Raw genomic sequence first — 17,234 nt, forward strand, 5'->3', positions numbered from 1 at the left:
GAGCCCATTGGAGGTGTCATGAATTTTGAGTGACAGCAGGCATCATGGTTGTGTTTAGGGGCTAAGTTGCAGTTGTGGGATAGGCAGAAAACTGGATGCAATAGGGACTTGGGTTCTGCCAGATAAACCTGGCAAAGAGAAAAAGGGGCCAGATTATTGAGAAGAGTTCAAGGAACTGAGAGGCCAGGACACTGTAAGGTCATCTAAGTGGATACTGAAATCAGCAAAAATTATCCCAAGAGTAATGTGGGAGAGACAAGCAAGTCTAAATCTAAAAAATGAGGTCCAGCACCCAATCTTACACAAGACCTCTGGAAGCAAGAGTTGTGGGAGAAAGCATAAAATTCAAAGCAGCTGGTTTTAGTGAGGCAATAATTGCCAGAGGTGATAATAAGAAATAAGTATTATAACCCCCCCCCCCCCCCCCCATTTCCAGGCACTGTTGTATATGGGGTGTGAGGGAGAAAACAGTCATCAGTAGAGAGGGTTGCAGGAGGAAGCTGTATACTTAGGGGAGAGCCAGATTTCTTACAGCAGGAAGAAGAAAGGAATATTTAGCATTTGAGGGCACACAAGATTTTACTAATAATACACCTGGGGCTTAGGGGTTAGATGTGTTTAGATCTCACAGCTAGTGAGACAGGTGAAGACGGAACCCAATGCTTTCTCACTACACCGAGTCAGAGTCCTAAATCTACGGCTTTTAGCCAATGAAATAGACCTACATGAGCAAAAAGAATGAGAGATACTAAAAATCAGAAAGCGCGAAGCTGCACAACCCTGCAAGATACTTTTTGCAGTTACCCAAGAGCAATAGTCGCTGGCAGCGCAATGCAGTGTGGGTCTTGTAGTGTTTCGTCTGGGCCTGACGGAAAGGGAGGGAGAGAAGGGCGCTTTGCATGGCGGGAGATATAGTCGGCCGAGGAAGTCCCTCCTCCCCCGGAAGCCGGGCAGCGCCGGCGTTTACCGCCTTTCCGGAAGCGCGGGAGTCTTGGTCTCTATTACCTTAGCTTAGGCAGTTGTACCATAGTACCGTTAGGTTCTTCATTTCCCTGAGACTTTACGGCCGTTTGAGGTGAAATGGCTCCGGGCGAGAGAGGAGCAAGCGGTGGCAATGGAGGGGCCGCCACTACCTCAGGCTGCCCGTAGGGAGGGAGCATGAGGGGCCTCTGAGTCGTTTGGGCCTGCCCTTAGTTCCTTTGCAGTAATACTGCCTACCGCGAAGATGAGCTCGGTCTGGGTCACCTCTTTCGAGAAGGAGCATCTTTGGATGTATCTGCAGGCGCTCGGCTTTGAGCCAGGCCCGGCCACCATTGCCTGCGGAAAGATCGTGTCTCACACGCACCTCGGAGTGTAAGGAGCCTCGGGCTGGCGGGGCGGGGGAGTCCGAGCCCAGACGCGTTGGTGTGACCCACCCTTTCGCGGACCTGGCAGGTTGATGAATCGAGCGGTCGAGCGGTTACTTTGTGCCAGCAGTGGCTACAAAGCCCTTGCTCCCAGTGGCTGCCAGCCTGGTGGCAGAAGCTAATAATTGTGGGACCGTGCCGGGAGCGCTTTGTAGGGGAGTAATGTCTGCAGTTGGGGCAGAACTGGAGGGACAGCTTAATTCTGCTTTAGTGTTGACGTTGGGTGGTCTGCGAAGTTGAGGGAGGGGTGGCAGTGGAAGGGTGTGGGAACAGTATGTTCAACGGCTTTAGGACTCAAGGGAGCCTTTTAATTTTAAGGTGGTTCTTTATAACTTTTACTTTTTGAATTAGCAAAAACTTTTTTCTGTAGTAAGCAAAAAAAAAAAAAAATGGTAGAAAAGGGTATTAAGTTGGATAGTAAAAGGACCTTCCCTACTTTGTCACTGGTATAATAGTTATCATAAATCTAAATACTTTATGTTTCTGTGTCTAAACTTACCAACTTTAGAGTATTATCTTACCCGCTGTAGGCCAAGAGAAATTTGAGATACATAGGCTATTTCCTGTCCTCAGTCTTTTGACTTTTCTGATTATTTGAGTTCTTAGAGTGGCAGTATTTATTTATTTTTATTTTAGAGAGAGTGTGAGTGGGGGAGAGGGGCAGGGGGGGGGGGAGAGAGAGAGAGAGAGACAGAGAGAGAGAGAGAAATAAAGAATTTCTTAAGCAGGCTGCATACTTAGTGCCCAGCTGGACTGCAGGGCTTGATCCCCTAACCGTGGGATTAAGACCTGAGCTGAGATCTAGAGTCAGACACTCAACAACTGGGCCACCCAGGTGCCCCATAGATGTCCTTTTTAAAATGCTTCAAGCATGAATGTACCATCAAATTTATTTCAAAATTTTTTTAAAGATTTTTTATTCATTTACATTTATATATCGTAAAATTCATTGTTTTTTTAGTGAAGTCATAGGATTTTCTAGTTTCTGTGCAGAAGTAGTTGTGTAACCGCTTATAAAGTTAAACATATGCTTAACATATATGATCCAACAATTTCATTACTGAGTATTTGCCCAGAAGATTTGCACTTTGGAAAAATCATTCTGGTTGTATTACAGAGAATGAATTAGAGGGGGAATTAGAACTTTGCAGTTAGATAGGCCTAAACTAAGGCAGCAATGAGAATGGAAAGAAAGGGTGATTCATTCAGTTTGTTTATTCAACAGTATTAATCGAACCCAGTATTGGACCTAGATATACAGTGGTGAACAGAATAGACATAAATTTTTCCCTTACAGAATATCAGTCTAGTGGATGAACAAACCTTCATTCAACAAATATCTTTTTTTTTTAATTTATTAGGCACATCGTTTAATGTCTCTAATTCTCTCTTCAAACAGTTTATCTAGTGAGTTATAACAGTTATCTCACAAAGAAGGCAAGATGATTAAATCATAAATAGGTACAAAAGGCCAAGAATAGTGCTTGGGAATATAAGTTCCCAATGCATATTAGGACTTTTCTCTTTATTAGTCAACTTTGTAGATCTTTTTTTTTTTTTTAATTTTGTTTTTTTATTTTTTAAAATTTACATTCAAATGAGTTATCATATAGTGCAACAGTGATTTCAGGAGTAGATTCCTTCGTGCCCCTTACTCATTTAGCCCATCCCCCCTCCCACAACCCCTCCCATAACCCTCAGTTTGTTCTCCATATTTATGAGTCTCTTCTGTTTTGTCCTCCTCCCTGTTTTTATATTATTTTTGTTTCTCTTCCCTTATGTTCATCTGTTTTGTCTCTTAAAGTCCTCATATGAGTGAAGTCATATGATTTTTGTCTTTCTCTGCCTAATATCACTTAGCATAATACCCTCTAGTTCCATCCACGTAGTTGCAAATGGCAAGATTTCATTCTTTTTGATTGCCAAGTAATACTCCATTGTATATCTATACCACCTCTTTATCCATTTATCCACCGATGGACATTTGGGCTCTTTCCATACTTTGGCTATTGTTGATTGTGCTGCTATAAACATGGGGGTGCATGTGCCCCTTCAAAACAGCACACCTGTATCCCATGGATAAATGCCTAGTAGTACAATTGCTGGGTCGTAGGGTCTATTTTTAGTTTTTTGAGGAACCTCTATACCGTTTTCCAGAGTGGCTGCACCAGCTTGCATTCCCACATTCAACAAATGTCTTATTAAAAATTATAATAAGTGTCAAAGTGAAGACAACAGGGTACTATGTGAAAAAAATATCTGGTTTGAGAGATAAGGTAGGAGCTTCACTTGTGTTCGTTGAGGAATAGAAATATTTCAAGGACAGAAGTGTTGTTTGACATAGGAGTAAGCATGGGAATTTTAACTCTTTTTTTTTCAACGCCAGAACATAGCTTTATGTGTTCATAGAAGGAGCATTCATGTATATTTGTCATGAATTCCAATGCCTCACAGCTCCTTTTGTAATTGCCTAACTTCTAAGCCAGTTTCTTTTTAGATTCTGAAAATAAGGAACCACCCAATTGAGATCCCTCAGATCATTGTTGAAAATGTATTGAACATGGAAATATCTCAGACCCCTGTTCTAAATGTTAAAAATATTTTATATTAATATTTTTGTGGGACGCCTGGGTGCCTCAGTTGGTTGAGCCTCCGACTCTTGATTTCAGCTCAGGTCATGATCTCACAGTCTAGTGATTGAGCCCCAAGTCGGGCTCTGTGCTGAGCGTGGTGCCTGCTTGGTCTTCTTTCTCATCTCTCTCTCAAAAAAAAAATTTATATTAGCACATAGACTATCCTTAGATATACTGTATTATGTTCTAGTGAGTTTCTGTTTTTCTCTTTTTGATAATGTCTTCGGTTTCCTTTGAGAACTTTCCTTTATAGTTATTTGGTTCTTTGGCTTTTAACTTTTGTTGATACTCCAATGGCAAGCTGTTCTCTTTTGCACCCATGCAAATGACCTTTTTATGCTAGAGTAATGGGGGAGCACTCTCATAATTTCTTATCTGATAACTTTGGCAGGTTATTTCTTTTCCTTCTTGAGTGTAAACTTTATTGGAGGTGTGTTCCATTTCTATCTCCTTTTCATTTATTCAGAGAACTTAAATTGCTTTTTTCATTTTCCATTCTACTACTCTGCCTTCACTGCTAGGCCTTTGAAAAATGGTGGCTGTATCTCCATGCCAAGTTTTCCTTGTTTTGCCCTGGAAGTTGGCATAGTTAGCTTAAAATCCTACAGGTAGGCCATGGAGTGGAACACGGTGTCTGAGGTGGATCCTTTCATTCAGCAGGTTGTTGCTGTAGATGAAGTTCAGAAAACTCTCCTCCTCTTGGCTCTGACAGTTCCTGAAGCCTGAATTTTCTGTGTCTTACCAGACACCAAGGGTTGAGACAGGGGCGTGAGGAGTAGACATCCATTGTACAACAGTGGCTGATGACTCTGGCCCAGTGGCTGCCATAGTGCCCTTATGTTAACTCTTGATTCCTTACAGCATTTCTTACAAGGTTTAGTTTGTTGTTATTTTTAACATATTGTATTTTTTTTAGGCGTTGTCTTGATTAGCTAGGGAAGTCGGAAAAACCAAAACTTTAAAAGACTTGCTAGAATTACATTATATGATGATGGTTCTGGAGTTAAAATGTAATGGTAAAGACATTGGACTCGGGTCAGATAACATACTTCAAATCACTGCTCTTGCACATCCTGGTTATATGATTTTGGGTAATTTTAGCAAACCTCTAAATTAAAAAAATTTTCATCTGTATAATGAGAGTAATCAAACTACTTTCTAATGTCGTAAAATAATCCATGGTAAAGCAGCTAGCACAGTATTTCATGGTTGTTGTGAAGATAAGATGATTTATTGCCTGTAAAAGGCTTAAAATAATACCTGGGAAGTGATAAACTATTATTAGTTACTTTTATTATTATTCAGTAAATGTTGGTTTGTATCATCTTCACCATGTCATAGGCCATAGTTTTCTCTTTACCTAATTAGGCTTTCCTTTTTTTGTACGATATTCTCATTGCAGTAAAGGAAGTTCTACCAGTTTTCTTCTATTTGATCTGTACTTTCAGACTCAGAAAGTAAAAGTTTATTGTTTTTCTTATAAAAATGAACATGAATGAAAAATTAATTTGCCTTGACCTCTTGAAGAGAATTAAAAATATTAATTTGTGTTAAACTCTTACACAGCTTTTGATGACGTTTCCTTTTATTAACGATTTCTTCTCCCCCTCCCCCCCCCCTTTTTTTTTCCTGTTTCTCTTTCTTTTTAAACTACTAGGAACATGTTTGACAAGCTGAATCGTGATGCCTTTCAAATCGTTTCTTATTTTTTGTTCCAAACGCTGGACCAGTCTCTCACCAAAGAAGTTTTCAAGTGAGTCAGGTTAATTTATTTTCTTTTTGTAGGTAGTCATTCTCTAATTTGAAAAGGGAGTATGCTTTGGTGTAAACCAGAATTTCAACTTTGGCCTTTCACTATTATTTTGAACGGATGTCACAAAAATCAGGTGTGAGTCTTAGAAATTTAGTGTTCAAGCTTTGTATATCTGAGTGATTTTTCTTTGGTACTTATCTTAAAATCATTGATTATTTCATGGATAAGATAGATTTTGTTTTATAAAATTATTTCCTAACATTTTTCATAATTATAAGGCGAAACAGTTAATTGGTACCAATCTATCTATATGGCTCACTTTGTCCTTTCTTTGTTTTTTGCTGGATTACCCCCTGCCTTACTCCTTTTCCTGTAGGCAGTGTTACTTGTTTTATCTACTTTTACTTTTAGATTTCTGTAAATCCTTACTATTTTTGTCGGTGATATACAAAAGTGTCAAATGCTGTAGGTGAAAATCATTCCTATTAAACTTAGTCTCATGTTAGATACTGTTGAATATTAAATAGTTCAAGGAGGAGATAAAAATGTGAATACCCATTAACCTTGGTTCCAAGTTCTTTTGCATGTGATTTGGGTTTCCTTTGTCAGAAGAAGTGTTAAAATATGTTTTAATATTTATATTATGCCATTGTCCTCTTAAATAGAAAAGCAACAAGTAAATCATTTGTTTAGGCTTTGTTATTTTTGATAATTTATTCTTAATATTTTGTCTTCAGTTATGAGTGACCAGGAGAACAGGTATTTTTAAAACATTTTTTTGGAAATCTGTATCATTAAACTGTAGGGTTTTCTCTGCTAAATAAAAATAGATTTTCTGATTTTTTTTTTCCTGATGATAAACAAAATACAGCTCATTTTAAGCAATTCGAGAAATACAAAAAATGTAAGGAAGGAAGTAAAAATCATGCCTAAACTCACCAACCAGAAAATATCACTGTTGACATTCCAGCCTTTTAGTCTATTTATTCCGTGCATACTTAATTTTTTATATGACTATAGAATGTATTTTATGCTATAGATACATAAAAAAAATTGCCTCAGGATACAAATTTATCAGGGGAAAGCAATAGGTAAATTTTAAAGTCTATTATTTTTGACTAAAACAAAGGCAAAACTTTTTAATAATTTTATATCTTGTTTAAACACAAAACAGTAGCATACACTGAGTATGATATGGATTATCTCTAGGAGTCAAAAGCTCTTATGTCATTCCTTCTGTACTCTTCCTGTGTAACTATGTTTCTTTCTCTCTCTCTCTCTCTCTCTTTCTTTTTCCAGGCTTAACGTACTAATTTATATATACCATCTTTATGCATTAGTGCAGTGAATCCATTGAGAGTGTGGTCTTTAGCTGATTCGTACTAATTTTAATGGTGATTCATTCCTTCACTTAACATACCTATTCACTGATGATTTACAGTAAACTGACCTTAGTCTTATAGTTATTTATAAAGAAAAAGACCCAATTTCTCACAAGTTGGTGTCTTTCTTTAGTTGAAATCTACAAATGTTAGTCTTGTTTCATTTAGCATTAATGTTTCTAGTGTAGGAAATAAGTTTCATGTTTAAAAATTTTGCTGAGTTTTTTTTTGTTGATATTTCTAATGCTTTTATATTTGTTTTTAAGGCTTTGTTGGCCTCCGTTTGACCAAAAAAGTGACACTGAATTCCGGAAACATTGCTGTGAATGGTTAAAAAAGATTTCTGTAAGTATTCTCTTTCTGGAAGATACAAACTTTAAGAAGTTAGAAACTACATTAAATTTTTTGTTCTGGCTTTATTGAAGTGTAATTATACATTAAATTTTTGGAGGTGAAATCTTTTTATTTCTCTTATGTTCACAGTATAATAGCAAGGAAATATTTGTTAGAATAAGACTTTTGGATGGTTTTGGTTAGTATTCTATTTCTAGGAAATCAGCTTTATTGGCTAGATGCATTGGAAATAGGCTTTTGAGTTCCTAGGATTTTATATCATAGTTTTTGTTTAAAGAAAACTTTTTTTGACCGTAGATTATTTTAGCTTGTGTCCCCACATAGTATCAATAATTGTGGCTTTATATTGTAATTATTTTTTGTGACCCAGTTCACCAAGAATTTAGAAAGATTCAAATAGTCAGCTTCTGGTTCAAGTGGACTAATCCTGTTCAGTCCTGTTATGCTACAAAAACAGGATGATATAAGTATAAAGGTTATTATTGATAAGGTCTTCAAATCATCTGATTTCTTTTTTCCATAGGCTGAATGTGGAAGTGGCTTTCCTCAAGTTGTTGGTTCACTATTTCTTTCTCCTGGTGGTCCTAAATTTATTCATCTGATGTATCATTTTGCAAGATTTGTTGCAATAAAATATATAAAAACCCATTCTAGAAGTAAGTTAAATTTTTAGTAGGATTTTTTTTGTTTTGAGTTTAAAATTTTTATTGTTCTTCATAATATATGAATCATAAAGAGATTTTAATACAACAAGGTAAGATAAAAACATTAATTTACCTCAAAAGATATATAGTTAATATTCTACTGGTACTGTAGTTTGAAAGTTTCTAATGAATATGAGTAACTATTCAGATTATTTTTGTATGTTCTAATACAGCGATTGGGAAACATTTTCTGTATAAGGCTAGATGGTAAATATTTTAGGCTTTGTGGATTACACAGGTCTCTTTCTCATGTACTTCTTTGTGGTTTTTTTTTTAAAAAAATGCAACCCTTTGGGGTGCCTGGGTGGTTCAGTTGGTTAAGTGTCTGACTCTTGATTTCAGCTCAGGTCATGATCTCATGGTTTGAGTTCGAGCCCTGCAACAGGCTCTGTGCTGACAGTGTGGAGCCTGCTTGGGATTCATTCATATTCTCTCTTCTCTTCTCTTCTCTTCTCTCTCTCTCTCTCTCTCTCTGTCTCAAAATAAATAAACTTAAAAAAAGAATACAACCCTTTAAAAACATAGAAAGCATTCCTAGCTTGCTGACCTGGCAAAACTTGCCAGAGGGCTAAATTAAACTTGCAGGTTATAGTTTGCCTCTACTACATTGTATTAAATGTTGTGTTGTGTGAGGTTTACTTTGGCTGCTATCAATGTGTTTAATTTTTTTGTTAGAAATTGCTGTTGTAAAGGGATTTGATCTGTTTCCTCATTCATGGAAACAAAATATTTGATTTTTAAGCTAAGACCTAAAAAGCATTCTTAAAAGAATGCTATTTGTAGTTTACTTTTTTTTATTTTTTATTTATTTATTTATTTATTTATTTATTTTTTTAAACATTTATTTATTTTTGAGACAGAGAGAGACAGAGCATGAATAGGGGAGGGTCAGAGAGAGGGAGACACAGAATCTGAAACAGGCTCCAGGCTCTGAGCTTTCAGCACAGAGCCTGACGCGGGGCTCGAACCCACGGACCGTGAGATCATGACCTGAGCCGAAGTCGGCCGCTTAACCGACTGAGCCACCCAGGCGCCCCATTTGTAGTTTATTAAATATGCTTTTCTGTTTAATTGGTTTATGCTCATAAAACATGGGTAAGAAAGTACAGAAAAGTGGATGCGACAAAACCCCATCCGTCTTCCAATTTCTGCAGACAACCATTGCTGACATTTTATGTCATTTATTTTCTTTTAATATTAAAAAAAATTTTTATACATATTTATACATTTTAATTACTTTGAATAGGTAATATTTTTCATTATTCAAAATCAAAAGGTGAAAAAATTTATCTTTCACTTCTGTGCTCTACCTAGTTTGCCTTCATAGAAGCAAGCAGTGTAATCCACAATACAGGCAAATACATGTATAATATATATTTATATATTATATATATATTTATACATATATTCTTTTTTTTTAAATCCTAAATGGTGACATGCATTGGGTTTTGAATCTTGTGTTTTTCACACAACAGTATATATTGGAGATCATCTCATATTAGTTCATAGAGCTTTCTTCCTTATTCTCTTTTTAGAACAGCATATTTGAATGGATATACCATTATATATATATAGTATATGTATACATTATATGTATATATATATATATATATGTATTTTTTAATTAAAAAAATTTTTTACATTATATATATTTAATTTTTTTAATGCTTATTTATTTTTGAGAGAGTTACAGAGTACGAGTGAGGAGGGTCAGAGAGAGAGGGAGACACAGAATCAGAGGTAGTCTCCAGGCTCCTGTCTGTGCTGTCACCACAGAGCCTGATACAGGACTTGAACTCACAAACCATGAGATCATGACCTGAGCTGAAGTCAGATGCTTAACCGACTGAGCCACCCAGGCACCCCACAGTGTATTTTCTAACTAGTCTTCTGTTGACAGATTTTGGCTTCCACCTTACCCCCCCTTTTTTTGTTTTGTTTTTGCTACAAAAACAATGCTACATTGACAAGCTTTATCCGTATATGACTTTGTGTATATCTGTGTATATGCACGTACATACCCACATATACATGTATGGTGTGTGTGTGTATATATGTATACGTAATTCCTGAAGACTGCTTCCAGGGTCAAATTTCCAGATTTCTAATTTGCTGGTTATTATCAGATTGTTTTCTGTAGGGATTGGATGATTTATGCTTCTATCACCAGTGTACAGTGAATGTCTGTTTTTTCCAAAGGCTCAACAACATTGTGTGTGGTCACACATTTTATCTTTTCAGCCTGATAGATTAAAATGGAATCTCAGGGTAGTTTTAATTTGTATCTCTCTTATTATTTAGTTAGATTGAAAGTTGTTTCATATATTTAAGAGCAATTCATATTCTTTTTGCATTCTATAATTGTCCATTTTTCTCTTACGTTACTGCTCTTTTTTATCATAGGAGCTCTTAATGTCCTTTCTCTGTGATGTGATATGTGAACCTTCTTTTTTGGTTTATATTCTTTGCTTGATTTTTGAAAACTTATACATGTGATCTTGCTGTATAAATATATGCATATTTAAAATTTAATGCAACATAAGCATTGCTACCAGTTTTTCTTTTAGTAGATGGTCTATTCCAGTTACATGTAGCCCAAACTATTTTATATGAAATACATGTGGTTGGATTTAGCAAGAGTTTACTGTGCATAAGACTTCTAAGCATGAGTTGTCCTGTTTCTGATTGGAAGTAATTCCAGTCAACATGTTCAGTCTCTGTCTACATTCAGTAAACGAATCCCTAGTTAAATATTTAGAAATTGTGGTTTCTTTGGAGTTAACACTAGGACCTGGATTAGTAGTGCTAAGTGCAATGAGGTGATCCCTGTTTTCCAGAATATGTATTGTTATTGTATTGAATCATCTTAGAGCAGGATGTGGACTCCGAAATGTTTGGACGGATTGTTCTCAGGATCTGCTTTGATCATTAGTAACATAGCTAAGAATTATTTGAGAAGTAGAGACTGGTTTTAGTTGGTTGTCCTATTAGTCTTACTAGGTAGAAAAATAAACTGATGGCAGCAAAGGTGGTGGTGTGATCTCACCTCATCTCTTTTAATTGATTTTCTTCCTTTGTTGTGAAAAGATTCTGTTAAGAGTAAGAAGTTCATGTATAAGAAAGTATTTGTTCAAGGCTATATCAAGCTGTGATAATAAGAATTATTTGGGACAGATGGACTCTCAAAGTTTTTAATTATGTAAAAGAACTTAACTTCAGATACCATTTTTAGTTGCCTACCTAAAAATAGGTTTCCTTGTTTTTGTTAAAATTAATTGTATCTTTCTTGTGTATGTGGCATACCTGCTTTTAAGGAGTTGTTAGTTGTATGAGTTGTTAATCTCTTAAAATGAGTAAATTTCAACCTTTTTGATATCCATTAGCTTTAAGTCAAAGTTTTCTGTGATCTTATTTGTGTTCCATGTAGATTCATCTATACATTTTACAGAGACATTTAATGTAAAGCCACAAGATATGCATAAATGCATTGCCAGATGCCATATAGCACGCAATAGATTTTTACATATTTTGCAAAGAGAAGATTGTGTTATCCGAGAGTATCAGGAAAATGCACAGTAAGTAATACTTTGATAGTTAGAAAATGAAATTTCCTTTCTTTTTGAGCAAATGTCATCAATATACTTTGAGTGGCAATAATCCATGCCTACCTCAGAATCTTTTCATTTTATTTTATTTTATTTTATTTTATTTTATTTTATTTTATTTTATTTTATTTTATTTTTTTAACGTTTATTTATTTTTGAGACAGAGAGAGACAGAGCATGAATGGGGGAGGGTCAGAGAGAGGGAGACACAGAATCTGAAACAGGCTCCAGGCTCTGAGCTGTCAGCACAGAGCCCGACGCGGGGCTCGAACTCACGGACCGCGAGATCATGACCTGAGCTGAAGTCGGCCGCTTAACCGACTGAGCCACCCAGGCGCCCCAGAATCTTTCCATTTTAAAGCCAGATAACTACTTCTTTTTTAAAAATGTTTTATTTATTTATTTATTTTTGAGAGAGAGAGAGAGAGAGAGAGAGAGAGAGAAGGAGCAGAGCGAGTGAGCATGTGTGCATAAGCAGGGAAGGGACAGAGAAAGAGGGAGACAGAATCCCAAGTAGGCTCCAAGTTGTTAGTGCAGAGCCTGATGTAGGGCTCGAACTCATGAACTGTGAGATCATGACCTGAACGAAAACCAAGAGTCAGATGCTTTAACTACCTGAGCCGCCCAGGCACCCCAAAGCCAGATAACTTCTTCTTTTCTTTTTTTTTTTTAATTTTTTCTTAACGTTTATTTATTTTTGAGACAGAGAGAGACAGAGCATGAACGGGGGAGGGTCAGAGAGAGAGGGAGACACAGAATCTGAAACAGGCTTCAGGCTCTGAGCTGTCAGCACAGAGCCCAACGCGGGGCTCGAACTCATGGACCGCGAGATCATGACCTGAGCCGAAGTCGGACGCTCAACCTACTGAGCCACCCAGGCGCCCCCCAGATGACTTTTGAATAAAGTTTGTTTTTTGTTTTTTGGGTTTTGGTTTTGTTTGTTTGTTTGTTTGTTTGTTTGTTTTTAAAGGAGGCTGCACACTCAGTGTGGAGCCTAGTGCAGGGCTTGAACTCATGACCCTGAGATCAAGACCTGAGCTGAGACCAAGAGGCAGATGTTTAACTGGCTGAACCACCCAGGTGACCCTTTGAATAAGATATTTTAAATTACGAATACTGTAAATTAAAGTTTAGAGAAAGGGAAAATATTACCTTAGTTTAAGAATTTAGGGGCGCCTGGGTGGCTCAGTTGGTTGAGCGTCCGACTTTGGCTCAGGTCATGAAATCACGGTTCATGGGTTCAAGCCCTGCATCAGGCTCTGTGCTGACAGCTCAGAGCCTGGAGCCTATTTCAGATTCTGTGTCTCCCTCTCTCTCTGCCCCTCCCTCACTCACGCTCTTTCTCCCTGTGTCTCAAAAATAAATAAACATTAAAAAAAATTTAAACAAACAAAAAAAGAATTTAGTATCTTAAGTGTTTTTTCTTTTTATAACATGGATTTACATTTTTAAGCTGTAATTATAGTGCTCATTATATTTTGTATCCTTTTTCTCTTCATATTTCATTTTGTAAATTTTTCCATATTGCCATAGTATATTGCTCATTTACTTATTTACTAAAATTAAAAAAATTGTTTTTAAAAATTAAAACAATTTTATTTTTTAATTTTTAAAGTGTATTGCTTTTAATATTTAATGGTTTATTGAATATCTGTTAAGTAGATACTCCTTTAAGTAGGTATTCCATAGTTTCTTTAACCATTTCATACTATTTTATATTTAAGTTCATTCTGTCAACAAATTTTTATTTGAGTTACTTTGGTCTGCTGGGTATTGTTTAGCACTGGTCCTACAGCATTAATTAAGACAGGCAAGGTTCCTACTCTCAAGAAATAGAGTATGTTTAATTTTTTATGATTATAAACAACTCTAGTAAGGTAACTTTTTAAATGCTGTGTTGTTGTGAAAGCTAGAAAATCCTTTGAAATCACCTTGAAACTACAATGTCGTCTGTCTTAGGTAACATTTAACTTTAAGAAGTTAACATTAACTTCTATGTGATAGAAGCATTAGAGAGCAGGATAGTCTTACCTCCAACATTTTTACTTGAAGTCAGAGTGTCTATGAGCCAAGAAGTCCTGGTCCATCTCAACAGCAGCCTCTATGTTAGATCACTCTATAACTCTTAAAGGACTCTAGAGTCCTTTAGCTGGCTGCTGGGTGTATTTGGAAGATTAGTCTTCAGAAGTCTTGAGCAAAGATAAGAAATGGGGGAAAATATCAAAGTAGGCTATACCAGTTAATTATAATGGAATTATAGTCGTCATTTATATGTTTTCTTACAGATTGTCAGTTAAACAAGTACGAAATTTGAGATCAGAGTGTATGGGACAGGAAAACCAAATAAAAAAGTAAGTGACTTTTAGATTAGAGCTGAAAGTTGCCTTAGTTTAGCTCCTGGATTTTACTAGTAAGGAAACTGAGGGTCTCAGAAATATCAGTTAAAATAGTGTTATCAATAGCTACATGATAGGATTAGAACATAATTCGATTCCTAGTCCAGTTCTTCTAATAAATTTATTGCTTTGAGCTAGAATTTTATTTTTGTTTTTATTGTTTATTTTTATTTATATATTTATTTGAGAGAGAGAGAGAGAGAGAGAGAGAGAGAACATGCGCGTGTGTACACAGGTAGGGGAGGGGCAGAGAGAGAGAGAGGGAGAAAGAGAATTCCAAGCAGGCTTTACACTGTCAGCGCAGAACCCAACCTCACGAGCTGTGAGGTCATAACCTGAGCTGAAGTCAGATGCTTAACTGACTGAGCCACCTGGTGCCTGATTTTTGTTTTTAATTAGAATGGTTTTTAGTGAGTGGGTTTGTAGATCTGTTTGCTTTTTGAGTGGTAAATTACCATGTGATTTTTAAAGAATGGCTAATGAAATAATTTAATTTTTAACCAGAATGGAACCCTGTGATGACCAAAGTAATATACAAGAGAAAATCCAAAAGGTGAGGCAACTTTTTAAGGGACAGATTTAATCTCTTACTTTTGTCATATGCGATCTTTACTCATTTGGACTCTTTATTTTGTCTTTATCATTTCTTTTTGTAAGACTGTTACTATTTTTTAAAACTCATAAGTGATATATTACAGTGTCAACAGGATGCTTCTAAAAAGCATGAATATAATTGAAAACTAGCTTATAATTTGTAAGACTAAATATATACAAAGGCAGTGTTAAATATTGTTAATTTAAAATCTTTCATGTCAGCAAGAAAAGTTGAGCCTGATTGATTGTAACTTAATCAGTAGTATTAATTTATCTAAATCAAATATGTTATCTGAAGGGAGATGGTAAGTATGGAAGAAAAATGAGAAGTCACATTGAGGCTGGCTTGGCAGTAGGGAGGAATCTGCTAGATAGACATAAATGATATGAGGTTTTCAGAGGTTGGCTTTGATGTGAGATTGGAGTGTTTTCTTAGGCCTTTGTGTGTAGATGAAATCTCTGTCCAGCTCTTTGTTCTGATTTTATGATCACCAGGCTGCTTTGGGTGTTAATTTGGCTTTCCAGGCATTTTGTCACTGGAAAAGGTGAGTGCCCTCCTCAGGAAATAATTATTCATCCATTCAGTGAATTTTTTTTTTTTTTTAATGTTTATTTACTTGAGAGAGGGAGAAAGAGAGAGAGTGAGAGAGAGGAAGAAGGAACATGAGTGGTGGAGGGGCAGAGGGAGAAGGAGAGAGAATCCTAAGCAGGCTCAGTGCCGTCAGCACAGAGCCCGACATGGGGCTCAATCTCATGAACTGTGAGGATCATGACCTGAGCTGGAATCAGGAATTGGACACTTAGCTGACTGAGCCACCCAGGCACCCCCAATTCATTGAATTTTTATTGATCACTGCCATGTGCCAGGCATTCTTCTACATATTATACCTACAGTAGTGAAGGAAAGAGGCAAAGTCACTCTATTGTGGAACTTCCAACTAGTGAATATGAATATTCCTATTACTGAACATTATATCTTTGATTGTAAATTTAATATGTTGAGGTGAAACATGTTAAAGTTTTCACATTGATCTCTCCTGAGTTTGTTTAATGTTCACTTTGCCCAAGTCCAGTCAGTTTTTAGCCATTGACAAGATAAAAGTAAAAATTTGATAATCAGATCCTGGATCTTTGTTCACCAAAGAAATGTCATCTTGTGAGACCTCTAGACCATGGGAAGACAAACACAAACATGGGTATAATTATTCTATTTCCCTACCTACCTCCCACTTTTATAAATTCTTTTGAGGCATTATATACAAACAAAAAAGTGCAAAAATCTTAAGTGTATATCTTGAAAAAATTTCACAAAATGATACACCCATGTAACCAGCATATAGTTTAACAGAACATTACCCCAGAAGCCTCAAGCCCCTTTTCATTCACAACCATTTCCTCCCCCCAAAACTAAATACTTTTCTCCCTTCTTAAAGATTTGTTTGCCTTTTTTTGAACTCTATATAAAAGGGAATATATAGAATATATTTTTTTGTATTTGTCTTTTTTGACTCATGCTGTTTTATCCATGCTGTTGTATATGTAGGTCATAGTATGTTCATTCCCAATACTATGTAGTATTCTATTTTATGAATATATTGCACAACATACTTGGTTTTTTTTACTCTAGGTAAACTTTTGGGTTAATTGCAATTTTTGATTTTTATAAATAGAAATGTTATGAACATTCTTAAAAAATTTTTTTTGTTATTTCAATTGAAGTATAGTTGACACATAATGTTAGAGTAGTTTCAGGTGTATAGCATAGTGATTGGACAACTGTGTTATGCTGTGTTCACCATAAGTATAGCTACTGGGACGCCTGGGTGGCTCAATTATTTGAGCGTCTGACTCTTGGTCTTGGCTCAGGTCATGATCCCAGAGTCATGGGATTGAGCTCCACATAGGGCTCTGTGCTAAGTGTGGAACCTGCTTAAGATTCTCTCTGTCTCTTGTTCTCTCTCTCTCCCTCTTCCTCTCTCCCCCTCTCTCCCTATCTTCCTCCCTCTCTCCCTCTGTCCCCTGCTGTAGTGTGTGTGTGCGCTTGCTTTCTCTCTGAAATAAACAAGTGTAGCTGTCATCTCTAAACATACTTATATATGAATTTTAATGAACATAGACATGTTAATATATGCCTAAGATTCTTTGGTTTTTCTTTTTTTTTTTTTTTTTTTTTTTTTTTTTGAGAGAGAGCACACAGGTGCAGGCACGCATGAGCAGGGGAGGGGAGAGAAAGAGAGGAGAGGAGCAGAGATAGGGAGAGAAAGAATCCCAAGCAGGCCCCATGCTGTCAGTGCACGGTTCATGAGCTCAGTCCCATAAACTGTGAGATCATGACCTGAGCCAAAATCATGTGTTGGAGCCTCAACCAACTGAGCCACCTAAGATTCTTAGCTTTTAAAGGAGAGTG

The 17,234-nt window shown here is 36.4% G+C and overlaps 1 protein-coding gene and 1 pseudogene across 1 annotated transcript in view; one reads left to right on the forward strand and one right to left on the reverse strand.

Moving 5' to 3' along the window:
• The first annotated feature begins 953 nt into the window (after window positions 1-953).
• Window positions 954-17,234, forward strand: part of HAUS6 (HAUS augmin like complex subunit 6) — a 39,369-nt gene continuing 23,088 nt past the window's right edge. Inside the window, exons 1-7 of the mRNA XM_058695251.1 lie at window positions 954-1,353; window positions 5,697-5,792; window positions 7,441-7,519; window positions 8,052-8,184; window positions 11,660-11,807; window positions 14,123-14,188; window positions 14,738-14,786. Coding sequence (XP_058551234.1) covers window positions 1,226-1,353; window positions 5,697-5,792; window positions 7,441-7,519; window positions 8,052-8,184; window positions 11,660-11,807; window positions 14,123-14,188; window positions 14,738-14,786 — 699 coding nt within the window. The 5' untranslated portion in view covers window positions 954-1,225. The remainder of the gene's footprint in view (window positions 1,354-5,696; window positions 5,793-7,440; window positions 7,520-8,051; window positions 8,185-11,659; window positions 11,808-14,122; window positions 14,189-14,737; window positions 14,787-17,234) is intronic.
• LOC131490921 (gamma-glutamylcyclotransferase-like) lies at window positions 4,226-5,111 on the reverse strand (annotated as a pseudogene).

The sequence above is a fragment of the Neofelis nebulosa genome, chromosome 12 (assembly GCF_028018385.1).
Source record: "Neofelis nebulosa isolate mNeoNeb1 chromosome 12, mNeoNeb1.pri, whole genome shotgun sequence".
NCBI classification, from domain to species: Eukaryota; Metazoa; Chordata; class Mammalia; order Carnivora; family Felidae; genus Neofelis; species Neofelis nebulosa.